Source organism: Notamacropus eugenii, chromosome 2 (genome assembly GCF_028372415.1).
Source record: "Notamacropus eugenii isolate mMacEug1 chromosome 2, mMacEug1.pri_v2, whole genome shotgun sequence".
Classification (NCBI taxonomy): domain Eukaryota; kingdom Metazoa; phylum Chordata; class Mammalia; order Diprotodontia; family Macropodidae; genus Notamacropus; species Notamacropus eugenii.
Genome location: NC_092873.1, coordinates 439780107 through 439807423, shown reverse-complemented (window position 1 = coordinate 439807423; position 27317 = coordinate 439780107). Strand labels below are relative to the sequence as shown.

The window sequence follows — 27317 nt, the reverse complement described above, 5'->3', positions numbered from 1 at the left end:
ACACAGGGGGGTGTGAGGGGCCCTGCACCACCCCAGATCAGGGGCAGAGGGGGCCTCCCAGCCCCACAGGCCCCTGGCCTCCATGGTCCCTGCGCCTACTGGACCCTTCGATCCCAGGCCGGGGTCCTGGTCCCCCCCCCGTGGACCTGGATTCCCGAGCCTCCTTCAGAGCCCCCCTTCCCTCTGGCCCTTGGTATGCCCCATGGGACAGATGTCTTGGGATCTTTAACATTTGGGATGCAGCAAACGCCGAAGTTAAATGAAATCCCCGCGGCTGTGAACCAGTCAGGGCAGCCTCCTTCCGGGAGCGGGAGCGGGAGCACGCTGCGGGAGGCGGGCTCCCAACCTCTGCGGGGACCCTGCGGAGAGGGCTGGCGAGGCAGGCGGCCGCCCCCCCGTGCAGGTGAGGCTGGGGGCTGGAGAGGGGCCGGCCGGGGGTGGGGGTGCGGAGTGCGTGGTGTGTGTGTGTGGGGGCGCGAGACCGGGCACCAAGACGCTGCGGGGGGCGACTGGACAGATCGGGGGGACGCGGGTCTCCCAAGCAGGACTGCCTGCGTTACCGCCCCCCCTCCCACACACACACCGTGGAGGGAGGAGCCGTGGAATAGGGATCGTGGGTGAAGCTAAGGCTGGACGGTGGGGGGCAGTGGGGGAACAGGACAAAAGAGTTCTTTAAAGAAGGTGGAGCGAGGTCTGACTTCAGTACCCACTCTAAGCCTGCCTCCCGCTTGTTCCCCTGCCTCGGACTTCTGCACACACACTCACACACCGGAGCACCCTTTCCAAGGTAGGAGACCTGCCCTGAACTTTGAGGTGGGGGAGCCAAGGGAGAGAGGGGGGCACAAGAGTGAACTGATTGCCATCAGTTCTTAATTGGCCTGGGCTGTTTCTCTCCTTTTTTTTCCTGTCCCCTACTTGGTCTGTCTGTCCCTGTGGTTGAATGAATGAACAGTATGAATGAAATATACCTGCCTCTGCTTTAGATACTTTAGATGATACAGAGATTAAGATAGGCTTCCTGCCCTCACTCAGCTTACCCTCCACTAGACCAGTTTACCCTAAACCTCTAGAATAAGAGGCAACTTTGCTGTATCTTTAAGAGACTAAAAGGAAGAGTCCCCACTCTCACCCCTTTTTGAGTAGGGAAGTCTGTGAGACTTTGAGTCATTCAGTTCATACCATGGGAGAAAGACATGGATGAAGGGTTGAGTTAGGAAAATCTAGACGCTTAGCAATCCAGTGTCTGGAAGACACTATCCTTTGCTAAATAGTGGGTCAAATGGCCCCAAGGGTCCTCCAAAATTGCTCAGGCCTATTCAGAGTCCCTCCTATCAAAGCTGTTTTCCTTTCGACCTCAGATTGACCCTCCCTCACTTTCCCCAACACATACTCTTTAACTAATCCATGTTATGTTAGTGTCCCCCAGAAGGTAGAGGAAGTGCTGGGAGAGAGGGGAGCAGAGAGCATCCATTTAGGTCAACCGGAACTCTAGGGATTCAGTGAGAACCAGATTTTAACATCAATATGGTAGAAGATACACTTGCTTCCTCATGCTTCCTCATATATTACACTCAGGAGGTGTGGGAAATTCTCATTATTCCTAGTCCATCTTCCTAGCTGGAGCCTAGAGCTGTGGGTTGCTTCCCTACTTCTTAGAAGACATACCTCTAAAGATTGCTGCATTCTCTTCAGGCTCCCAGTAAGAGGAGGTGGGGGGGGGGGGGGGAGGGGATTTTCCCTGCCTGGGCCCCTCAGCAGCAACCCTGAGGTCAGCTGTGGAGGGAAGGATCTGGTGGTCAGCTGGGAGGGCCTCGGGGAGGGTATTGTTTGGAGAGGGTGTGGGTAAGGAATGTGAGAGAGCCGGCTAGGTGTAAGGGGAAAAGGGGGGAAATGGAGGAGATCTAGCTCTGGGAAAGCAATAAAGGGGGAGTGGGGAAGAAAGGGGTTTGGGAAAAACAGAAACAGGCCTAGAGCTGAGTTGGTGGTAGGCCTGGGGACAGCATTCAAAACTCAATGACTGGAATCCTCTGCAGAGGGGACTGGTACTAGTTTCTGGTTGCTATTTGGTAGCCCTGGAGTTTTCCACTTGAAACTTTGGCTCTTGGAAGGCTTTGGAGACCCTGAGGTGTTGGGAAATTTCAGGATGAAAAAATTCAAGAAAACTGATACTCAGTCTAAAACATTCCATATCTGACCCTCAGTTTCTTTCTCTGTTAAATGGGGGTATTGGATCCATCATAATCCTACAAGTCACACCTCCTATAGTGCTTTAAGGCTTACAAAGTACTTTACCACAGCAGCCCTGTGAGGTAGTTAGTGTGAGTATTATGATCTCCATTTCATTGTGAGGAAAGGGGTCCAGAGAGTTGAAGCATCTCATAGCCAGTGTCAGAGGCAGGATTCATGTCCTGATATAGCCTCCCATATCCTGACATCCTGCTACACCATGAAAGAGTCATAGAATGAAGATGTGTGACCACAGCTAGTCGCTTCTCTCAGTGACCCAGGTAACTCCTGAAGACTAAATCACATAAGAGTTTTGAAGTGCCTGCTGGGTATTCCCTTACACTAATGGAAGCCTAGGTCTAGACCTCCCCAAGGTACTGTTCTAGGTATACAAAGATATCAGAGATACAAAAATAGTCATTCCTCATTAGCATACTTTTATCAGGTATGTCTAACACCATATTGAATGCTAGGAGTGATATAATACTTGACTTAGCTGAAGCCTCAGACAGCTTATAGTCTAATGGGTATAGGGACGTGAGGATGAAGGAAGAATGCACCGAAATGAAGGAGAGTGAGATAGGCGGAAAGGGAGATCCAGGCAAACGTAGGAGAAATTTGGGGAGGCAGAGGTCACTTGCATGTTAGGAAGGTGGTTAAGAAAGCATTCATGGAGGATGAGGCAGCTGGATTGGGATATCAAGAAAAGGAAACACTTTAGAGAGAGATGGACTCCGAATGGAGAGAGATGTGGAGGAGTCCTTTCCAGGTGTGAGGACAATGGAAGTGGGGAGGCTTGAGATAAGAGAGTGTGGTAAATAACAGCTGCTCCAGTTTGGCAGGATCATAGGGTCTGTGCAGAGGAGTAGTGTTCCCCAAGTCGGAACCATATTAACAAGGACCTTGAATGATAGGATTAGAAATTTATTCAGAAGGAAGTGGGGAGCCACTGGAGGTTTGTGAGTAGGTGATAGGAAGGGAATAGGCATTTATTTAGATAGCTCCTACTATGTGCCAAGCACAGTGGTAAGCGAAATGATCTCGAGGGTCAGGGTCCCTCCAAACTGTCATTCAGTGATACCATATGTGTGTTCTTAGACTGTTCCTCTTTCAGTGTTTGGATATGGTGAATGTACTTTTCCCTGCCTCCACCTCAGACTTGTAGGGTACAAAGGGTAGGTCTATCTGTTTTTTGGAGTCAGGAAGGAGTGAGTAGAATGGGGTAGGATTTTTTGAGACCCTGGCTTTTCCTTCATCTGGGAAATGAGTAGGATCCCAAATAGATTTGGCTGGGGAGTGGGGTGTCCATATGTTTTGTGTGTGGGTGGTGAGAGACAGACGGAGAGAGTGAGAGTGGGTGCAAAGGAATCCCTTTTCTTCCCCAGGGATCTGTGCTCACTGAAGTCATTTGGTTCCCTCTTTTTTTATGGGACAATCTTGGAAGGATGGGGGTCAGTCTCTCTTATGCAGTATATCTGTAGTCTTACTGCACTAAAGATTGGTTTTTGTAATAAGAAGAGGAAAAGTTCCTTCCTGCCTTACACCTAAAGACCTCCATGAAACTGGGGACCAGGACTCAGAGTCCCAGAATTTCAGTTGGAATCGACTCAGATGCCATCTAGTCCAACCTGTACCTGAAAAAAAATCCTCACTACAAGGCATTGCCTTTGCTTTAACACCCCCCCACCCAAGGCAGCCCATCCCTCTTTTTTCAGAACTCTAATTGTCAGAAAGTTTTTCCTTATGTCAAGCCTAAATTTTCTTCAATCGCATCATAAGTCAGTTACTGCTAGCTTTGTCTTCTGGGGAATTCCTGGATTCTTGACCTTTTGGTTACGTGACTTGATTTGTGGATCAAATGAGGCAAAGTGCTATTCACATGTTAGATATTATTATTATCTCTGTCTGCTTTATGCTTCAGTTTCTTCTGGGTAAGGAGAAAACAGCCCCTCTCCTCTTGATAGCCCTCCAGATCACTTACTCAGAAATCAGCCTTCCCCACCCCGCTCCACCCTGGGAGCTTCACCCCTCCAGTTTCCAGAAAGGCAAATAGTCTGGAGTGAGAACAATAGCCTGATCCAGGAAAGCCATGGCCCCGGGGGCCACCTGGGGTAAAAAGCCCCACTGTTTTCTGCTTGGGGGCTCCCCTACAGATGAGTCCTGTCTCCCTCCCTATCCCCCTTCCCCGGAAGTCCAGAGGCCCTAGGAACAGAGCTGCGGCAGGATTAGCTCAGGGAAGGAGTTGCTCACCTGCTCCTCCCCTCTGACTCAAGTCATAACAAGTAAGTAACCTGGTTCTCCTAGCCCAGCCGAGCAGGACGGGAGGGAGGGCAGGAGCCGGAACAGAATAGCAAGCCTTTAGCTGGGGAGAAGCAGCATCGGCACTCAAAGCCCTTTCATTCTCTGCCCTTGGGTTTCTCCTGGAAGAAGGTGGTTTTCTTCCCTAATTCCTGGATCGAGGCATCCGAAGCAGGTAAAGCCAGGGGCAAGACTGAGGTGGTTTTTCTGGGTTCGGAGACAAGTAGGAGAAAGTTCAAGGCAGGGACTGAGGCAGAGGTCATGAGACAGGACTCTGGTGTGGCAGGCCCGGCGAAACTGATCAGTTTCCTCAGGTGAGAAGGAAAAACTCCTTTTCCCAGGTGAGAAGCTGGAAGTAGAGAAAGACAAATGAACTAGACGAGGTTTAAGGGATTTGAGAGAGGAATGAATAGATGTTATGATTGGGGGAGGGTGGGGAGTGGGAAGGAAGCCCCAGAAGGCTTAGTTTAAGAGAGTTTTCCCTCTTTCCTTTCTCCTCTTCTGTCACAATATATCAGGCAACATCCTACGGCCAGATGGACTATTTCTTTCCCAGCAGAAAGTACTCAGCAAACAATGAAATTTGGGAAGGGACTCAAGAATTTTGGGGGAGGGGGCAACAAGTCACCTAGTGTAGTATCTCATCCCATGGGATTGTCCTAGCAGGAAGCCTCTATTTTGAGATGACCAAGGCCACAAAAGGAACTGACCTCGGAGATGACCGGGGCAGGTACCTGGTGGCCACTGTCCAGAATAGGATTAGGGGCCAGGTGTTGATTGGAGGAGATAATCTTCCTATATTAATTAGAACTTTGTGTTTTCTTTTCAACAACCCTCTGACATAAACTCATATAAATAAGCACATTGTTTTTCTAGTTAAAACATTTCACTATTTCCTTTCCTTTTCCCTGCTTCCATTCTGGGATATATAGGTGAACTTCCATGTACTTTTTCTTCAGATGAAATTGAAGGAAGTGTTTTCACATAATTTGGAAAGTCCTTTCTAACTTGAACTTTTTACCAATATGTCATGAACAGAAGATGGAAATAACACTTTCCATTTTCTCTTTTGCCTTGTGACTATTGAAGAAAAAGCAACAGGCCGTACCTAGAGCAAGGCCTTTCATGTCACCTTCAGAATGTAAAGTTCCTTGATGTCAGATGCATTCTCTTTCCTTTTCGTTGTTTTCCAGAGCTTAGAATTGTGCCTGCACATAGAGAGCGCTTCATAAATGCTTGTTAATTGTTTCATTGATTGATGAACAAAATTTAGTGTTAGAGCTAAAAAAAAAAAAGACAATCTCCCTTATTTTACAGATAAGGAAACTGAGTCCTACAGATGAAGTGAGTTATCAAGAAAAACTTGGACTCCAGTCCAAGATTTCTAACTCCTACCCTGATAGGAACTTGCTCCACCATGCATGCCATCCATGCACAGTGTTGTACTGTGGACCCCAGTATCAGATTTGGACAGATGCCTAGTGCCCAAGGTTTTTTCACCTGAGACAAGAAGAATAGGAGAAACCGGGCCATGGAGAGCATGGGGAGCTGGACACATGGGTGGGTGGGGAGTTGAAAAGCATATGGCTAAGGCCTGAGAATAGGACACCTTGCTTCTATGCTTTCATCTCCATCACCTCCCTCACTTGTCTCAGAGGAAGGAGGAGGGAAAGAGCAGAGGTGGAACCACAACTTTAATATCCTCAGGAGTGCTGAGTTGGAAGTGTGTAATTAATTAGTGATGATTACTAATTAGTGGGTCTCCTCTGCCTTTTTCTGCTTCATCTCCTCTTTCCTTTCCAAAGGCAAACACCTTGAACTATGTAGGTGGGGTATGTGAATAGCTACCCAACTCCGACCTGGAGTTAGGGTAGTGGGATGGTCAGAGAAGATTTGGGGAATGAGATAATGTGTCCAGGGGAGGGCAGAAAAGCTTCTGGTGAGTGGCAGGAGGGGATGGGAGTGGACCTGAACAATGTTCCATATGCATGGGATACAGTGGGAAGAGCCCTAGACTCAAAGCTGAGCACCTGGGTCCAGATCCTTCAGCTCATTGTTTACCACCTGTGACCTATACGGTCCAAGCTCCTTGTGAGCAGGGATGGTTTCATTCTTTCTTTGTATCTTTAGTGCCTAACACAGTGACCAGCACATAATAAGCTTGAGGATTGAGTGACGTTGGGCAAGTGATTTATTCTTCCTGGGTCTCAGTTTCCCCATCTGCAAAATTAGAGGCTTGGATTAGTTGAGCTCTGAGGTCTCTTCCAGATCTTGAGATCTATCAGTAAGGCATTTAATCTGTGGTTATTCTTGTGCCTCATAGAGACCAAAAGACTAAAAATGGAGGTGAACATCTTAGAAGGGCTGGAGAGAAGAAAGTTCCTTTCCAGTTACCTGGTTTCTGACAAACAAGGAAATCTGAGATAGCCGGGGTATATATGTCGGCTGTCTGTGTTTGCACAGGCTCTATGTAAACCTTTTTACTGATATCCTATGTACTCACTTGGTGGGGCCGCCATCCATTCTCCCTTTGGCACCGTAGCCTACCTTTTGGGTCTGTGGACCTGTTTGGTTTTGTTATTGGAAGTGGCAGCCTCCATGGTTGGATGGATTGTACTTTTCTATAGTATTGCTCCCAGTCCTGTTCTTGGTTAGAAGAGGGGACTGTTCTAGTGACTGAGAAGGACTGACCGCTCCCACTTTTCCTCTCTCTCACGCCTTCTTTCCCAGCTGGCTTATTTACCAGCTTGCCTAAGACCTACTCTGCTAAAGGCTGACGGGGCGGAGCCCTTCTCCTCCGCCCCACAGCCCCAAGTACCCAGAGAAGGCAGGATGAGCGCCAGACAGAAACTCGGAAGGCCTTTTGGACTCTTGTGCAATGAAACTGACTCAGTAAGGAGGCGTCTGAGCCCTGGATCCAGTCTTGGAGGAGTCCACCCCCTCCCTTAGGGCAAGCCCCATTTAGGACTTAGCCTCTAGGGCTTTATGGAGGTTGGTGGGTGGCTGGGGCCCCATCCAAGTGGACTGATAGACTTGTACAATGTTCTGGTGACACTTGAGTGATCTGAACCCCAAAGAGAGGTCAGCAAGCAAACAAACAGAAAATGGTCCTGGGGAATCTTGGTTCCTAGTATTTGCTCAATGGTAGGCTTTCTCTTGAGGATTAGGATTGCAGTGCCAGCTCTGTTTATTACTTTGTGTGACCTTGGACAAGTCATTTCCTTTCAGTCTCAGTTTCCTTATCTGTAAAATGAAGAGGTTGGAGTAGAACCTTTCCAACTCTAAAACCCGTGGTTTTATTTTGTTGTGGAAGCAGCAGGACTTTAGGAGACTTGGGCTTCTCTCTATTGTAGGCAAGCAAATCTCTGCCCTTTTTTGGACCTCAGTTTCTTCATCTGTAAAATGAGAGTGTTGGATTAAATATCCTTTAAGACCCCTTTCTACTCAGATAGTCTATAATTTTTTTTGCCACATAGTGGAAAGAACAGTGGATTTGAAAGACAAAAGAGACCTCAATTTAAATCCTGGTTCTGACACTTCACTAAGTGGGAGCCAGTCATAATCTCAGACATTCCATCCTCATCTGTAAAATGGGGACAGGAGAACACTTGCACTACCTACCTCAAGGTTGTGATGAGGAAAGTGATACAGAAGTCAGGGCCACAAGCATTTGTTAAACACCTACTGTTCCCAGGCACTGTGCTAAGGCCTGGGATTGTGAGTTGTGAGTTGCTACAGCATTCTTCCCTTTCTCCAGCTGTTTTAGAGAGGGCCCATCCTTTCCAGCGACCCCATACATGATTCTGGGGTGGTAATACAGTTGGGCTTGTCCAAGCCAGACTGAGGCTCGGCCTAGACTCTTGCCCTCCTAGACCTACCCAGGCATGGTGGGCAATCTTCCATTTCAAAGCCTTTCAATTCATCAAATTTTGAATAACCAGGCTCAGAGAACAGAGGCTCAGGGACCCCAATCGATGGCCTTGGCAGCATTGGGCACCTTATTCAGGTCCTGCCCAGGTTCCCTGGGATGTTCCTGCCCAAAAGTGGGTTGCATTGACCTTCCCTCTACCTTCTTATAAAAGAAGCCATGGCAGTGTCTGCAAGGGCAGCAGCCAAGTACCCTTGTCTCTGGAGGATTCTGTTTCCATCCCAACCAACATCTCTTGGCAGGGGTGCCAGGTAGAGGTAGTGCTGAACATCCCTTTTACCAGTTTTGGCTTCAGAGGGACAGAAGATGCTGAAGTGCATATGGGAGAATGAGAAGAGGCAGCATGGCTCACGGAGGGCCAGTTGGAGAGGGAAGTCTTCTTACACTTTACTTTCTCTCCATGCACTCTCCAGTCAAACAATACCGACCTTCTTTCTCCCTGCTCCTCTATTTCCAAACTCCTGTGTCTTTTCTCTGGCTATCTTGGATTGCCTGGAGTACTCTTCCCGCTCACCTCAGCCTCCTACTTCTCTCTAACTCAACTCCAATCCCACCATCTGCTGGAGGCCTTTCTTGGTCCCCCTTGATGCTAATGTACATGATTTTGTGCATGTTGTCTCCCATTAGAATGTGAGCTCCTTGAGGACTGAGATTACTTTAGCCTTTCTTTATCTCCTGACCTTAACACGGTGCTTGACACATAGTAGGCCCTCAGTAAATATTTGTTGATAATGAGAGAAATGAGCTAGAGGATTTCCCTTCTCACCATCTTCAAGCAAAGGCTGGATGGTTGTTCTCAGGATGTTTGTAGTGTGGATTCTTTTTGGGGTAAAGGTTGGATTCGCTCTAACTTGGAGATTTTGTGATCTAGGACTTATATTGTTAGACTTCAGCACAGGAAGAAGGACCATTTTACCTTTGGTTATGGGAATTCTACTATCATCCATCACTAGGGTCCAAGTCCGAAATGTGGAGCAGAATGAACACGTTAGACAAGAATGAAGCATCCTGGGGAAAATAGGACATCGTTTTAGAGGCAGTAAAATAATTACGAGTGGGTTTTTTGGGGTATTTTTAAAAAATAATTTTTTTCAATTCACAAAAATCAGGTGTTTTTTCCCTTTCTATCTCTTCCACCTGAAGAAAAATAAAAGCAAAAATTTTATAATCAGTATGCATGGTCAGTCAAAACAAATTCCCATCTTGGCCATGGCCAAAAAATATATTTCTCATCCTGCACAGAGTCAAATGAGCTCACTTGCCAATATGCTGGGCTATTTTCTCGTCCCTCTTCTAAGAGATCGCTCTCAATTTAAGAGCAAAGAAAGTTTATATTGGCACTCATGGGGTTAAACCTTCTTTCTTTCCCCTTCTCCTCCTCCCTTCCCCAGCCCCCCTCCCCAGCATCCTGCTGTTAATTAGTTTCTGCTTGGAAAAAGGGTCCTGGCCCCTTAGGCAGGCCTAGGTGAGTCCAGACATGGCCTCTTTTGTTCTTTTCCAAGCCACCTAAAGTCCCTGGCTGGGAGCTGTGTTTCCCTTCTCCACTCTGTCTCCCCTGCCCCCCGGATGTCCACCATGGAGAGCAAGGATGAGATCAGCGACACAGACAGCGGCATCATCCTGCAGTCTGGTGAGTGGCTTGGGGAAATTCCCTCCCCAGGAATAGGCCAGCTGCCTGAGTCCTCATTCCTCCTGGTTGGAACGGAAGACATTCAATCTCTATGACTGGGGATATAAGAAGAGTGAGGAAAGACAAATTGGAAGAGGAATTAAAATGGAAGGGATCTCTCCTTCCTTGAGGAGGACTACCCTGGAGTTGTTACTGTTTTCCTTGGAAATAGGACCTTAGGACCTCTCAGTACCTCTTGGTATCTTGAGTATGATACCACCACGTCTCAGAAATTCCTCAAGTTTATAGTTCTATCTCTTGGCTTGTACTGGCTATGTATGCTTTGCTTTGTTCATATCACAGCCTCTAAAAAGGAACAGGATAGATGGAGGAATCACATATATGTTTGGTTGGTAGGACAGGCTACACTAAGATCCTAGAGTCATAGAGTTAGTGCTCAAAGGGACCACCCCCCTTGTTTTAAACATGGAACTGAGATCTGGAGAGATTAAAGACTTGCCCAGGGTCATACAAGTAGTAAGTCAGAAAGTTGGAATTTGAACTCAGGTCCACTGACTAAAATCTAGTGCTCTTTCCACTATTGTTTTTTTTTTTCTAAAGAGGAAGGGAAGAGGCAGAGGAAGGGAGATAAGAAGTTATCATGGAAGTTTCCATAGACCCCTCTGCCTCTTTTGGCCTCTTGGACCAGGCTGAATACAGGCAGTTTCCCCTGCCCTTTTGAGCAGCCCTGACACAGGGGGCTGAGGCTCACCAATGACCTCAGTCAGATGTGTAGTGTACATGAATGAATGGTGCGTGTGGTCTCTCCAAGGGGGGAGGCCAGGTGGGTGTCTGGGAAAGCGGAGATGGCCATCCTCCTGTCAGCGAGGGATGTATGTGGGTTATATGTGGCTCTTTCCATCTAGGTCCTGATAGCCCAATTTCCCCAATGAAGGAGCTGACCCATGCCATGCGGAAGCAGCAGAGAGCTCTGGAGGAACGTCTGGAGTTATGTCTGGAGGAGTTAAAGAAACTCTGTCTTCGAGAAGCAGTGAGTGCTCTCCCTTTTCCAGGGGATGTAGCCTAGAAGTAAGGGGTGCTGGAGGGTTTAGAGGGAAAGAAGAAGAAATCGCCTGAGGTGAGCATGATGGAGGGGATCAGGGTACAGAGAAGGTTTGGCCTAGCATTATCTCTTGTTTCAGGAGCTGACAGGCACACTGCCACAGGAGTATCCCCTCAAACCAGGAGAAAAGGCCCCCAAGGTTCGCCGAAGGATTGGAGCAGCTTACAAACTGGATGAACAGACCTTACATAGAGAGGTGAGGAGCGTGAGCACACTGGGGGCTGGTCTGTCCTTGAGAGATAATCAAGGATATGAGGTATTTGTCACCTTTCTTCCTAGGCAGATCTGCCAGCCTCCCAGGCCTGCGTAGCACCAGTAGGCATCATGTTGTGGCCCGCTCACAGGCCCTTCCCCTTTCTTGGCCCAGGGACAGAAGGGATAGTACTTTGGCCCCTGAAGGAAGCACGTTGTCTTTTGTGAGCTTTGGCCAAGAGCTGGGTGTTGAGGTGGAGACTCTGATTTTTGAGGTGATAGGAACATTATGCTTACTGCGTTTCCTTGTGTTCCCTTGATCAGAAAACACTTTTTCCTTATCTAGTTGGCCAAGTGAGTGTGGAGTCAGAGGAGTGGGAAAGCCAAGGGCCATCCTTCAATCCGCAGACTCCCCAATTGGCAGAGCGATCCAGGGATTGCTGAGTTGGTGAAGGAGCTTAATCCAACGTGCCCAGGGCATTCTGGAAGCTTTCTCCTCCAGGGGCCTCCCATCCTAGAGAGTCAAGGCCAAGCTAGGGCTGGGGAAATTCTGAAAACCTCGGTGCCACTCAGTCTGGGACTGGATAGATGTCTTTATATTTCTAATTACCTTATTACCCTGCTGTATTATTTCTGGATTTGTCTTTTCCCTTTTCCCTTGTAAATAAACCCCCCAGTATGCACAGGAATGGTCTGGGGCATGTAAAAACAGGGTCAGAAGAAAAGAGGGAAATGGGTGATAGAAGCAGATCCAAGAGACAGCATCCATAGCAGAAGGGGAAGAGACTAATTAGGATTTAGGTGTAGATTTTGGAGCCTAGCTGGCAGGGAACTGGAGTTAGAGTTCAGGGATAAGTGAAGGTTTACAAAGTAGGGGAGACTGAAAGTTCAGAGACTGAATGCTAAAGTTCCTTGGGTCTGCTGCAGACAGTCTTCTGTCTCATGGCCTGGGGAGCTGACCAGGAGGCCTGCAGTCTAGGCCTAGGTCCTTGACATTCCCTAACACTTTGGGAACACCCTTTAGCAGGTTCCCCAGTCTTACAAGGCAAGAGAGAAAGTGTCCCACTTAGCAGGCTGGGTGGGAAGTTGGGACAACACCCTCTGGCCTCCTAATTGAGACTGCCCATCCCCACGTGCCCTGATGGGTGGTTCTCGGTGCTTGCTTTTCTAGCTCAAGGAGGTGGCTCTGGTTCAGTCTTGGAAACCTCCCTTCCCTTTGCCCTACATCTCTGAGGACTTTGGTCTCCCCTCCCTGCCTTTCAAGGGGAGGGGAAGGGAAAGGAGACTTTTTTCTTTTCTAGCTTAAAGTCAGATTTTTTCCTGTGGTCCAGGAACATATTGTCCAGGGCATGCCCTTGAATTGAGACATGGTCCCTACCTTTTGGAGAGGTAGAAGCTTGACAGAGGAGACATAATCACTGCCCACAAAGATCTCCAAGTCTGATGAGAGGCACTATGGTGTAATGGATAGGGCAATGGATTTGGAGTCAGGAATACCCAAGTTCAAATACCTCTTCAGATACGTACTAACTGAATGACTTCTCTGGGCCTCATCATAAAACAAGGGAATTGGCTTAACCCCACAGGTCTCTGGGTTCTTTCACAGCTCTAAATCTATGATTCTTTGACACAGTCTCTGCCCATAGGAAGCTCTCAATCTAATGGAAACACAATTAGCCCCCTTGTGGCTTCTGTACCTACCCTCACCTGGGTTGCCTTTTTCTCTATGACTCCTGCCCAGGATCCTCTGAGCAGCCTGGAGCAGGAGCTGGCACTGCAGCTGCAGATTGCAGAGGCAGCCCGACGTCTCTACAAAGAGGAGAACCTCACCAAGCAGATCCGCAGACGGAGGAAGCACGCGGTACTGCAAGAAGAGAAGAAGCTTCGGGAGCTAGAACATAGCCTCAATGAACGGAGACTGAGCAGTGGGTGTGTGCCCCTTTCTCCTGCCACCGTTCTCCGGGGAGGTGAGTGGGCCTGGCCTTGGCAGGCCCCCCTGACTTCAGACCTAGAAGGTGTGTGCTCAATTCTTGGCCCTTCTGGCCAGGAGGGCAGCACTCTGAGACTCCCAGCGGGGGCATTCTTCCCATGGAGTTAATGGAGCTGCCAGGGTTACTAAGCCTTGCTACCTAAGACCCAACCTCCCCACTATTATAGGGAATAGGGAGAGACTACTCTTCCAGAATTTTAATGGGAATATTCTGATTACTGTCTTCCTACAACCTTTGAGTTTCTGATGTTATCCTGATCAAGAGAGTAAAATTCTTGCATCTGTTCTCTTGCCTTTTATCCATTTACACAACTCCCAGGGCAAAGGCCAAAGTGGGTACTGCTATTAAGTGTCTCTAGAGGACATAGCAAACTGATAGTACTGCCTGGGCCTGTCTGATCACCATAGAAGATCCTGCCCTGGAAACCTGCCATTGTGGTTTTAACCCTTATTCCTCTGAGACCTTGGATTTGACTGGGTGTTCTCTCAAAGGCAGCTGTCCAGCCAGCCTTTTCTCCCACCTTGCCCTATTCCCCCAGCTGAGAGAGCTCAGTCTTTGACTTCCTAGTATAGAGGAGATTCCTTTTCTTCCTCCATTCTGGCCACTTAATTTGACAGTTCTGAGGTAGTAATTGGGTTTGGGAGCTCTGTGGGCTAGGAATTAATAAATCAAGGACAAGCAGAGTACAATGATGATGGAGCTGGGCAATTCCAGGGGGTTGGGACCCGGGCTTGGACTGAAAGTCTTTGCTTCTTTTATATCTGAGCTATCCTAGCCCCTCATTTTCTGGAAGGACTGGAATCCTCTTGTGAGAGTATATTATAAGACATCTTAGGCTCTTTCTGGTCCCTAACTACACCAATCTACCACCCCCCAATAGGGGTTGTTGCATCCTTCTGCCCACTGTGTCCACATCTGCCTTCTCTGGAAATGTGTATTGGGAGTTGAAGGACAGTTTCCAGATTCCTTCCAAGTCAACTTTAGGAACCAGCACAGAGAAAGATGATGAAAACAGGAAAGAACTGGACCTAAAGAGATTTTTGGCCCATTAGATAAAGGTGCCAGAGTTGCCCCCTAGGCCAAATAGCCAGGCCTTTTTATTCATTCATTCATTTAATAACCATTTATTAAGTACCTACTATGGACCAGAGACTGTGCTAAATGCTAGGCATACAAAAAGAGGGAAAAGACAATCCCTTCCCAAGGAGATTAATCATGAAACAACATGCAAACAAATGTATACAGAGCATGCCATATCCATCTACAAAGGAATTTGGTTGTTTACTCGATTGTTTTTCAGTCATGTCCCACTCTGTGACCACATCTGGGATTTTCTTGGCAGAGATACTGAAGTGATTTGCCATTTCCTTCTTCAGCTCATTTAACAGATGAGGAAACTGAGGCAAACAGGGTGAGGTGACTTGCCCAGGGTCACAGAGCTAGGAAGTGTCTGAGGCCAGATTTGAGTTCAGGTCTTCCTGACTCCAGGCTGCTGTGCCACCTACCTGCCCATAGGATAAATAGCAAATAATTAAAAGAAGAAAAGCACTGGAATTACGAGGGATGGGGGAGAGGCTTCCGGTAGAAGGTGGGGGGCGATCAGTAGGCACAATTGAGGAGAGAAAGTGTTCCAGACCTGGAGATAGCCAGAAAGAACACCCAGAGCTGAGGGAGAGTGTCTTGTTTGCAGAACAGCCAGGAGGTCAGTAAACTGGTCTGTCCTTGGACTGAAGGGGAAGGGCATGGCCCAGGGCTTGGCTCCAGCCAGTGTTCTCAAACTATAGAATCCCAGCGTGTTTGCACTGGCCATGACCTCAGACACTATCTTATCCAGCTTCCCTGTTTTATAGATGAGGAAGTTGAAGATAGGAGAATGGTGCACTCACAGTTGCATAGCTAGGGAGGGGAAGCTCTGGGATGCCAGTCACTCTTTGTGAGGAAGCAGGTGATAAAAAAGGTCAGGTTACCTGGGAAAGCTATGAGGAAAGATAATATCATCTTGGCCCATCTGTCATTCCTGGGAACATACTATCTCCCCCTTCAAAAGCCAGTTGCTGGCTCAGGGTCTGAAATCATTGAAAGACCAGTAACAGTTAGTTTGAAGAGCAATGAATGGGGTATGAGTGTGGCCTAGAGGCTGGGTCCCCCTTCCTTTCAGGCCCATTTCTAGTTCCTCTGATAGCTTCAGGATGCTTGGGCAGAAGGCCTCTTGTTGCAAGCTGGTGGCCAGAGCTCCTAGACACCATGTCCAGGGGCAGAATGCTGTGACCGCAGAAGGCTGAGGCAGTAGGAGGAGGGTGTTCACAATGCCTGCTGATGTCCCCTTTTTGAGAGTGGGAAGCAGGTCAGGACATGACTTGGGTGGAGATTTGTGGTAGCTTTGACTTAACTCTCTGAGGGAGTTAAAAGATTATCAAGAAACCTGCCTCTGGGGTGGTCCTTGGAGAGTGGACATGGGGAAAAACTGAGATGGCCACTTGTTCTCACTTTTTCAGTTGGGACAAGGATTCAGAGAATATAAAGTTCCACTCAAGTTGGGGATAAGAATTCTGGAGGAAGCTCTGCTTAGGCAGCCAGTGTCCTTGTTCAGGTCTGGATTATTGCAACAGCCTCCTAATTGGTCTTCTGCTTCGTCTCTGTCTACCAAGTCAGCCTCCCTGTAGCTGCCAAAATACCCTCCCTAGGGCCCAGGGTTGATCGTGACCCCCTTTGCTCAAAACTCTTCAGTGGGCCGCTATTTCTTCTAGGATAGAATGCAAACTGGCATTTAGAGCTCCTCACAGTCTGCCTTATTTTGTATTATTCCTGTTCTCCAACTCTGCATTCCAGTCAAACAGGCCCACTCGCTCTTCCCCAGACTGGACATTCCATGTCTCCTAAGCTGGAACCTGTGCCTGGAATGGATTCTGTCTTCACCTCAGGCCCCCTTCCCCCTGATTCCCCACTTTCCTGACTCTCTCAGAGGTCACTGCTTTCTCCCTTCTGACATTGATCATGCTGATAGCAGAATGCATTTCTAACCTTTTATGAACTTTCAGTGGGAATGTTTCTAGTTGCCATTGTTATTGTTACCATTATTAATTTCTACAGAGCCTGGAGCGTGCCTGGCACTGGGCTAAGCTCTTTACACATGTTGTTGCCTTACATTTACTTGTCTGTGTACAAATTGTATCAACTTCTCGCCTCACCCCGCGGTAAAATAGAAGCTTCCTGAGGACAGCAACTGTTTCAGACTTTGTATGTCCAACACCACCGTGAAGCACATAGTTAGCATTTATTAAGTGGTCGTTGAATTAAATTTCATGATGGTGGAAAGTATGCTTGATTGGGAATCCGAGCACCTGGGCTCATATCCTGTGCCATGTTGGCTGAATCACTTAGCCTCTATTAAGGGAAGGTGAGATAATGTTGTACTTAGAGTAAGGAAGACCTGAGTTTTCATCTTGCCTCAGATGATTTACTTCGTTATGTAATCATTGAGCCTTTCTCAGCCTCAGTTTCCTTATTATAAAATGGGGATAAGAGCACCTACCTAATAGGGTTATTTTGAGAAAGAAATGAGATAACCTGTAAACCCTAAAGAGTTATTATTAATAAGTCAGACTCTTCAACTCTAGTAAAATGAGGAGATAGGGCCAAATAATGCTCTCCAAGTCCTGCTGGTTCTAAATCCTGCAATGTTTTCCTCTACTTTTCAATTTCCAGCCCCATTCTTGCCTTCCAAATATTGGTATCCAAATAAGGTATTCTAATCCTTTCAGAGAGTAGGTAGAAGGAAGAACCCTTCTGAACGAGCAGAGTCTGCTGAGCTCCTTCACTTTGTTTCTTCAGAAAGGAGAGAAATTAATAAGAAGTTAATAGCTGGAAAGTTCTTTGAAGCAAAGAAAGCGCCTCATTACAGTGCAAACATTTCATTTTGGAAACATAATTATATCAGTGCTGGATAATTAGCTGGCATCACCCACAGGGACCATGCCAGGAGACTTCCTAGAGCCCAGAGGCTTTGGTGGATTCAGATGGGGAAGCGAGGAGGCCTGAGGATCATGGGACCTAGAGTTTGAAGGAACCTTTGGATTGTAATGAGCAAATCATTGCTTAACATTTTAGAGCCCAGGTTTACCCCATCTGTAATAATACTTGCCTCCCTTCATGGAGTGGGAAGAAGAGTGTTTGGCAAGCCTTGGAGCAGTACAGAAATGGCAGTTGTTTGTTTTCTTTTTTTTTTATTATCCACTCCAAACACCTTTCTTTTAAAGATGCAGAAACTGAGGTTCAGGAAGAAAAAGTAATTTCCCCCTGAACACCTCTGGAACAAGGGGCAGAGCCATGTTTAAACTCAGGTCTCTGACTCCAAATTCATGCCCCTGTTCACAGGGCCACAGTACCCTTCCTTCATCTCCTCTGCTGTATTTAGCATACAATCAACATTTTGTAAGTCCCAAATGTGATTGCCTGCAGGTAGAGGATAGAGTCTGCCACTCTCCAAATCCCAGCCTTCCCTGTACCTGTTGATGACCTCATCTGCGCCCCCCTCAACCCCATTTCTTTTCTCTCCTCCAGAGCTGAGCACTTCTGATGATAGCTCCCTGTCAGATGCCATGCTGTTGGAAGAAGGTAAGTGAGACTGTCTGGGAAATGGTGCCCCAAGAGAGTTCTCTGTAGCTCAGGAGCACCTGTCTCCACATAGCACTCACTGAGAAGCTTAGCAAAGGCCTCCACTGGTCAAGTTAAGATATGTGAAATTTCTGGGCATGGTAATTTTTGTTGTTTAATCATTTCAGTTGTGTCTGACTCTTTGTGACCCCATTTGGGGTTTTCTTGGCAAAGATACTATAGCGATTTGCCATTTCCTTCTCCAGCTCATTTTTGTAGATAAGGAACTGAGACAAACAGGGTTAAGTGACTTGCCCAGGCTCACACAGGCTGGATTTGAATTCAGGAAGATGAGGCTTCCTGGCTCCAAGCCTGGTGCTCTGTCCCTCGTGCCACCTAGCTGCCCCTGGGCGTGGGGGTGCAGACCTCTAATCCCTGCTCCTGAGGGAATCTGAGGATCAGGGGAGTTCTGTGGTGCAGTAGGACTAAAGCTGATTAGGCATCTTCACTAAGTCTGACACTGGAATGGTGAGCCCCCGGAATGGAGGCCCAGCACACACTGCCCAAGGAAGGTCAGACTGGCCCAGGTGAGAGAGACAGAGCAGGCTAACGCTGCTTAGGTAGCAGTCAGCTTTAGGAATGGACCATTAGTGCTGTTATACTTTCACCCTAGGCAAGGTGGGGAAGTTTTGTATAAAATGCCTTTGGTAGAGCAGAGAGGCAGAGCTCCTTGGTGGGAATTCTGCTCATAGTGGGCTCATCCCCTTTAAATTTTCCTAGAACCTTTTATCTGGATCTCTCCTTTGTGCCCATCCCATTCTACTTTGTATTGTGCATATATGTACCCACATTATCACTGTTAAACTTGAAGCACCCTGAGGGCAGGGACTTTTTTTTTTTTTTTTGGTCTTAGTATATTCCTTGTGCTTTGTAAGATTTAGAACAGGAACACAGGCTCCTAGAGGCCATCTAGTCTAACACCCTTATTTAACAGGTGAGGAAACTAAGGGCCAGGGAGGTTAAGTGATTTGCTCAAGGTCATAGAGTGATGTCAGAGGTGAGGTTTGAACCCAGATTGTCTGACTCCAGAGACAATGGATTTTAACTGTACTACAATTAATAAAAGTTTGTTGAATTAAAGTTAGGCTTCTCAGCCTGGCCCTCTCTTCCCTGGACACAGGCCCAGGTGGGATGAATGGCCTATTTTCCCGTGCCAAGTTCCCCACTCCAGCTTCCCACAACAAATGCTGAGGAGTGGTAGTCCAGAGCTGAGTCAGCGTAAGCCCAGGAGTTCCTGGGCCTGGGAGCCAGATGACCCCAATGTGGGGAATAGGGAGATAAATTCCAGAGTTGTCAGCCAGGAGACCCTGGAGGGCAAGGAAGAGACAGTCCAGACCCCGGAGAACAGTTTTACCCTTGGGGAAAAAAGAGGGAGACACATACTGGGGATTTTCCCACAGTGAACCAGCCAGAGTTACAGAGGATTCTGCTGTTCAAAATCTGTGCCCTTCCTCCTCAGTAGAGCTGAATATAACTTTTCTGGCCTCTGGAGTACAGCTGGGCAGTGGTAAGAAAAAACAAACAGCACTGATGAGGTCCCCTTTACCTGGAATTGAGGCCCTAGGGAACATTCAAGGGAGAAGGTACAGAACCTTCGGAGGCCTCCAGAATATAGAAGCAGCATATGCTAGAAAAACATGTCATGGAAAGATAACAACTAGAAACTTGGCCGCCACTGCTTCAGGCACAAAGAGACACCCTGAGTGGGGGAATGGCTTGTGTGGCATGGTTCACCTGGGAGGGCTTCTCGAGGGAGGCTGACTTAGAGATTGGAGGGACCTGGGGCCATCCACTGATGTCTGTGGCCAGAGAGAACCCCTGGGGCAGTCGGCAGCGTTGGCCTTGGGAGGAGAGACACAGAACAAGTAGCTTGGTTCCTGTTGGGCTGGTTCTCCTACCAGCCACCCTTACTGTCTTTCTCTTCTCCATTTGCAGAAGAAGCCCAGTTGCCAAAACCTGTTCCAGAGTCCCCGGCACCACCTACTAGGTCACTCCCACCCCAGCGGCTGGAGGGGCTAAAGCCAGCAGGGCCTGAGGCTGGGGGTCTAGAGCGTTCTCCAATCCAGAACAGCCCCTGGAAGGAAACTAGCCTGGATCATCCCTATGAGAAACCCAAGAAATCTCCCTCAGAACTTGACAGCGAGTCCAGGTAGAGGCACATGAAGGTCATGCGTCTAGAGGAAATGATGTTGTATACTGGGAAGGGAGTGAGGTTAAGGGCAGGAAAAAGTGGGGAAAGGGATGAGTGATTCAGCCTTTCTTTGATTGGTATAACTGGGCTATCTTGACCACTTCCCCAGAAGTAGAAGTATATTTCCCACTGAACGCAAATTCACTTTGGCTTCTTTCCATTCCAACCTCTTTACCTCAAACTCAGACCTGCACTCCTGAAGGAAAAAGAAGCAAAAAGCCCTGCCAAACTCATGGGAAAATTCTCTCTCCTTACTCTTCTCTCTCTGCAGCAGCCCAGCCACGACACCCCAGGATGGACCAACCTCCATCAGCCCCTGGTTGCTGGAAGCACCCACATATCATGTGGTCCCACTTCGAAATGTTGCTGGACAAGTTCAAGGCCGGGCGAGTGCCCCTGCTACGCCAGAGATTCAGGGGAGACGGGGCCAATCGCAGTCTCTAAGGTAACAAGACCATAGGGCTTGGGCTCCCATTCATACAGCTGTTTTTGAGATTTGCCCAACACTTTACATTCCACTTAACCACTTTTTGAATGGCAGACCTGTGAGGAAGGGGGATTAAGGACATGGTAGATTCGCCTCATTTTACAGAGGAGGAAACTGAGGTTCTGAGAACTTGAGTGACTTGCCCACAATCAGGATTCAAATCTAGTTCTTCCTGATCACAAATCCAGGCATTCTGTCACCTTTTTATTCATTTCTGCTTCTGAGACTAGAGGCAGTGGGGGTGAGCGCCTCGGGTTCCCTGGCATTATCTATACAGACTCCTGATCTGAGTGGCCCATCTGACTCCCTGGGCACAAGTCAATTAACCAGACATTTATTAAGCACCTGCTAAGTGCCAAACATTGTATTAGGCATGGGCATGTCTGGAGAGGACAGGAGGTCCTTGACATCTACCTACTTAACTCTAAAGGAGGATAAGTCTTGTATACTAATAAACTCTGCTCCAAGGGCAAAGGAAAGTCCTGGACAAAGTGATCTAAGAAAATCTGAATGGGGAGGGGAAATCTTTCAGCTGGTGGGGAAAACAGGGAAGGCTTCACAGAGGAGTAACTTGTGACTGAGCTGGCCTTGAAGGAAGACAAAGTTTACAAAAGATGGGGATAGGGATTGTATTTCAGAAATGGAGATTGGTCTATAGGAAAACAAAGGTAAGAGGGCAGAACTTTCAAAAAAAGGCTAATAGTTCTTTTTGTCTGAAACATGAGTATAAAAGAGCAGCTATCAAGGTAAATTTATCTATATTTTGTCTCCACTGTATGAATTCAAGTCCCCTGAAGGTGGAGAATTGCCTTTTCTTTTTCTTTGCTCCTCCCAGAATGCCCAGCACGTAGCAAGCACTTAATTTGAGCCAGACTGTGGAGGCCTTTGAAATGGCAGGCAGTTTCCATCTCACCATAGGGGCAATAGGAAAACACTGAGGATTTTTGAGTAGAAGAGTAACATAGTCTGTTCCCCTGCACAAGATTATCAGCAGTGTGAAGAGCAGGCTAGAGAGGGGAGATCAGGTGGAGGCCCTTGTAATAAGAATAATCCAGGCAAGAGACGATGAGGGACCAAACTGGGGTGGTGGCACTGGAAGTCCGGAAAGGGGGATGGGAAAGATATTGAGGAGAGAGGAAATACAGACTTAGCAATTTTGGATATGGGGATAAGGCATATTAAGGAGGTAGGGAATAAGGACTATTCAAAGGGGATGCTTGGATTTTTGAGCCCACATGAATGGGAGTGTGGTGGAAAGAAGGAAGTTGAGCGTTAATTCCCTTGACAAATAACCCTTTCCATCTCTTCCCTAGAATTAATGTTTCTAGCTCACTCTTACTTTGTCCTCACCTGTTTCTGAGATCCAGGGCTGAGTTGGCATCTTCTTTTTCCCTGCAGGGTGGATTCTTTCCGGGTGTGCCCAGAAGGCCGTGGCCGAAGTGCTATCCCTCGCCGACGTCCCACGCACTATACAGTGACTGTGCCTGACTCCTGCTTCCCTTCAGCAAAACACCCCCTGCCCCACCCTGCCTACCACTCTGGCTCTGAAGACAGCAGCTCTGATGTCTCCAGCATTTCTCACGCCACCTCTCCAGGCAGTAGTAGCCCAGATATCTTCCTGCGGCCCATGACCCCATCTGACCAGCTCTGCTCCCGGAGAACCTGGGTCTCTGCTGATGGACGTGAGCTGGCAGCTTATTACCCTAAGCTGCTGCTCCCATCTGGATATTTCCCAGCAGGGAGGTATGTAATGGTGGCTGACAGGCAACAATTGCCTGCTGGATGGGAGCTTGGCCACCTGGGACCTGGCACTGTCTACGATGAAGATGGAGCACCTCTGCGCTACCAACGACTGGTACCTTCTCACAGCCGGATTGTGAGGACGCCTTCCTTGAAGGACAGCCCTGCAGGCCGGGGACTCAGCAAGGCGGCTGTGTCAGAGGAACTCAAATGGTGGCACGAGCGGGCACGGTTACGCAGTGCCCGTCCACATTCACTAGACCGGCAGGGGGCCTTCCGAATGAGGAGCCTCCCTCCAGTCAGAGAGCCCTTGGGGAGAGTCATGGGAAGAACACAGGTATGGGAGAGAGGAAGTCATGAGAGTGGAATAGGGAACTTGAAAGGCAAGTGAAGCCAATGCTTGCCTCCCCAAGGAAGGTTATGGGTGGGATAGAACAGTAGGTAATGTGAGCAAGGCCAGTTTTAGGAGGAACGAAACAGCTAGGTCTCTGTCTGCGCCAGAATCAGACATCTGTGTAGTCCTGAGCGGGTGATGGCTCTCGCGTCACGTCTCTGAGGCTTGCATGTTGCCCCTTGGCTTCAGGAGAGGCACATTTATCCTGTCCTGCACTTGAGCACATGCCACTTGGGCAGCATTAGGAGGTGACCCACGAAGTGGATGATTGAGATACAGATAATTGAGAGTTGACTGAATCCTCTAGGTTCATCTGGGCTGCTCTGAGAACATAACTCATTTACCTCCTGACCCAGCAGGCCCCAGGACTAAGGCATTAGTCAGCTCCAGAGCTGAGTCATCTTCCTGCCTTGCCATTCATCCCTCCTGGGACAAGAGGGACACTAAGCTGGGATCATAAAGGAAGACTTTGGGACCAGAGACTGGGAAAAACTGCTTCTAAGGACCTCTTTCCAGTTGATTCTCTATCCTGACATGGAACTTCTTTTTTCTTTGGGTCTCAGGCTTCCTATCTGAAATGGTGCAGGCAGGGAGGACGCTTCCCCTTTGAAGTCATTCATGCACATTCATACCCTCAAACACACATCCTTTGTTTTCCCTTCCCCTTCTTCACTGGCAGGAGGGAAGGGCCCCAAAGTTATAAACTCAGATGTGTTTGGGTACTGAGGTTCTCTGCAGCAAGTCTCTTCCCCACCCACCAACCATTTGGGTTGCAGCTGGCGTCCCACTGGCTCTCCTGGCCTGGAGCCCAGGCCGCACCCTCCCAGCTGACATGTTCTTCCAATGTGCGAGCTTGGACCTGTTTTTGGCCCTCACCTAGCCTGTCTCACCCTGGCCAAGGAAGTTCCAGTAGTGAGGAGTAAACTTGTAGAAAGAGGGAGGGGAAGGAAGAATTTGAAGCAGAAAATCTCCAGAGGAGGGTGCCCAGGCTGGTGAAAGGACTGAAATCTTGCTACATGAGGATCAAATGAAGGAACTGGGGATGATTAGCTTGGAGAAGATAAGGCTTGAGGTGGGGGAAGGGACATGATTACTGTCTAGGTAGAATTTACAGGATGAAGGTAAAGAAAACCTTTCTAGCAGTGAGAGCTGTCTAAAAGCAGATGGGCTGCCTCAGGAGCTGAGGAAATCCTCCTCACTGGAGGGGTTCTGGCGGAGGTGTGGTGGCCATTTATGGGAGATGTGATCTCCCCCACCAGTGCACATTAGGTCAGGACTTAGTAAATACTTTTTATTCATTCATTCCTTTACTCTCCCCACCACCCAAGGCCAGTGTTACTTCTAGGGTCACATTCATCACCCTGATACATCTCATTTCCCAGTCTTCATTCCCACCTGTTCCTTTTTCCTCCTTCCCACAGTTCTGCCATGAGAGAAGCACTGAGCCCCTTCAGAAGGGTCTTGGTTCAAATCAACTACCATTCATTAAGCAGCTATTATGTACTACACAAGACAAGATAGTCCCTACAACTAAGGGGCCTTCATTTTAGAGGGAGGTTAGGGGTTGGTGGTGGTAACAGTGTGCACACAAGTAAGCCATCCACATACATGGATATATATGATATATCCATAATATGTATATCCATATATAAGATGTATGCATAATAAATAAGAAGTAATTGCAGGGGGTACTCATAAATGGGGGACCTAGGAAGGGCCTTTTATGGGAGGTGGCACTTAAGCAGCAACTTGAAGGGAGTTAGGAATTCCACGGATTAGAAGTGAGGAGGGAGAGCATTGAAGCTACTGGAAAAATGGACAGTCTGGGCAGAAACACAGCTAATAGAAGGAAATGGAACCTAGAACAGGATGTGGGATCCAGAGCAGGTGGAGCATGATTCAAGACTGAAGGTAGCACGGCAGGGCACCCCAGGGCATGAGCTCCTGCCTGTCTTGATTACCCATTGACTCCTTTTTTTTCCCCCCAACCCTGACAGATGCCCATGGTCCATGTGCTGAGGAGGACATCTGATGGAACCCCGATGCAAGTCTATGTGCCAGAGAAAGGAGAGATCATCAGCCAAGTGTAATGCTTTGGCTCCCCATCTTGTGGGGAGACTTGATCCATGAAGGGGGTGCCCTGGACTTTGGGGTTGGCCAACTGGGCTAAGCCTCAGCCCAACCCTGGCACCTCTTCTCTGCTCCACTACACTCATTGCGGGTCAATGAGCAAGACCTCAGACTTCCTCTGACTTGAGTTTAGGAAGCCTGGCCTGAAATTTTATACTTCTGTGTTATTCTCAAAGATGCTGTTATGTTGTTCCGCTTTATTCTGTCTGTCTGTCTGTTATCAGGTTTGGCCATCCCAGTCATGAGTGAGCCCCCCATGTTATGGTTGTTTAAGAGACTATCACCAGAGGTCAACCATGCCCATATCCACATATGTTAGACTCCAGGCTTCTCCAACACCCACTGGGGGGTTGGGGTAGCAAGTGTCTCAAAATCCTCCAACCTCTGCAGGACTCACTCTCCTGATGCATAGAGCTACCTCTTTGCTTTCTTTCCCTTAGTAATGTGCTCTGTGATGCACAGCCCAAGGGATGAGTTCCTTAGCCCACAGATGGACATAGAAGAACAATTCCTTGTCATTTAACCTAGAAGGAAGGAAGAGGGAAGAATAAAATGTGACTGGTGTGTGGTGCATGATCTCCAGACTCAGCTTCCTGTTCCCCACTTCCCATCTCTGCCTCCCCCGTGGAGCTCAGTGATGTTTCCCATGCTGTAAGATCTCGTCTTCCACTTGGGCTTCAGGGCACAGCATTTTGGACTGTCCGTGGAGAAGGCAAAGTTTTGTTATCCAGATCTAGGAATTCCTGCCCTGGCTCCTCATTGGAGGTTGACTTTGCTTGGAGAGGGGAATCTGTGTGGATTGCACCAGCCATTTGGGAAGTAGGGGCAATCCTGTGCTGACACCCTCTGCTGCCACTCCAGACAGCCAGCTATGGAAGCTGACCCAGAACAGAAAAGCCAGGAAAGGAATCCTGTGAAAGGAGAGGAATGCTTCCTACCTAGCAGCAACCCAGGCCTTGGTTCCTACTAGGTTATTTGAACTTGGGCAGACAGCTAAGAATGTATTTAGGGGCTCCCCAGGATCTGGATGCCAGCAGAGAGGGGCATCAGGATGTTAGCAGGAAAAGAAAGACTTTGTGCCTAGTTGCACTAAGGGTCCTGCTAAGGGGGGATCCTAGGGAAGGAGAAGCAGTGGCCACAGGGATAGGTTCTATAGTCCTGTGCCAACTCATTCCTTCCCTGCTTCTGTGGACTGGGTTCTGATAATTAGCCTCATCTTCTGGCATTTTCTAGTCTCGACTCCCTCTTTCCCCCACAACCAGAGACCACTACTACTACTCATTCCTCTTTTTTTAAATCACCCCATAGACTCTATTTTCTTCTCACCCTGAAATGTCTCTTCCTCAATAGTTCCCATAGCTGAGCGAGGCAGGTCTCAGGGACTTCCCTACCCCAGAGTCTTTCTGTTAACTTATTGGTTCTGCGTAGCCTCTGATGGCATCATAAAATGGCCCTGTCCCCAGCTGCAGGGCCAGAACTGTATGGGGTGTAGTGTCAAATTCTCCTTAATAAAATGTGCTCTTTGTGATCATCTTAGCTGAGATTGTGGGGGTGGGGGTTCCCAAGGTCTGTCTAACACTCTGAAGGCTGTTTTCTCCCAGGCTAGGGGAAAGCCACTGGCTTCTCTCCAGCTGGTCTGATTCCCACCCCAGAGAAGTAGGTGGGGGTGGAGTGGGAGAGGTTTAGGATTCTTCCTCTTTTCCCAATAGGCACAGAATTGGGTGTATGACTTGACTGCTGGCAGTAGGTCTCCTCCTTCCCCCCACTCCTATCACATCTCATGGAGAAAGCCTTTGGGATTCTGGTTGGACCCCCAGGACACAGTTATAACCATATTATGTCTCACCCCATGGTGACTCTTCAGAGAAAGTTTCTGAGTACTTGAAAATGCCTAGTGGCTATGATTCCAGCTTAAGATTTTTGGAGGGGCCCAGGAGACCTATCCTACCACCCCTCTTCCTATTTTCCTATTCATCCCCTACCAGTCTTTCCAACATGGGAGCATGCACTATGTAATCTAGAGGAAAACAAATCTTAGACATAGGGGTGGGGGACACTTAAAATGAAATTGGGAAGATAATGACCACTTTTATCTTTCCCAAAGTTGGTGATTTTTGAAGTGGGTTTTGTTTTTATCAGAGACACAACCCCTTCACGACACTGCACTCTTTGAGGATGGTGCCTCAGAGACACAAGTAACCATGGGGTGGGGGTGAGAGTAAAACCTCCACGCAAGCCTGAGGACCATTTTGTGCCATGCCACTGAAAAAGAACCCTCAAGGCTTGGCACAGCACTACCTGGGAGCCACTGGCTGGGCTCTTCTGGTCCTCATGCACCACAGTGCATCCTGTGAA

At 48.2% G+C, this 27317-nt stretch overlaps 1 protein-coding gene across 6 annotated transcripts; it reads left to right on the top strand.

Moving 5' to 3' along the window:
- Positions 1-26493, top strand: INAVA (innate immunity activator). 6 transcript variants are annotated; one of them, XM_072648254.1, is made up of 10 exons: positions 301-403; positions 9955-10082; positions 10988-11112; positions 11264-11380; positions 13118-13343; positions 17928-17981; positions 19956-20169; positions 20483-20656; positions 22097-22775; positions 24830-26493. In XM_072648254.1, the coding sequence occupies exons 2-10, from the start codon at positions 10019-10021 to the stop codon at positions 24920-24922; spliced, it is 1746 nt and encodes a 581-aa protein (XP_072504355.1). In that variant the 5' UTR covers positions 301-403; positions 9955-10018; the 3' UTR covers positions 24923-26493. The 6 variants fall into 6 exon arrangements, with proteins under 6 accessions (XP_072504352.1, XP_072504355.1, XP_072504354.1 ...); XM_072648253.1 differs by lacking the exon at positions 301-403 and adding an exon at positions 2346-2507; XM_072648252.1 differs by lacking the exon at positions 301-403 and adding an exon at positions 4133-4699.
- The last annotated feature ends 824 nt before the right edge of the window (positions 26494-27317 follow it).

Excerpts from the sequence above, each read along its gene's own strand:
- INAVA (XM_072648251.1), top strand. The coding sequence starts at position 196 with ATGCCCCATGGGACAGATGTCTTGGGATCTTTAACATTTGGGATGCAG. Across the intron at positions 20,657-22,096 it reads GGCCAATCGCAGTCTCTAAG|GGTGGATTCTTTCCGGGTGT; the intron begins GTAACAAGACCA and ends TTTTCCCTGCAG. Across the intron at positions 22,776-24,829 it reads GAGTCATGGGAAGAACACAG|ATGCCCATGGTCCATGTGCT; the intron begins GTATGGGAGAGA and ends CAACCCTGACAG.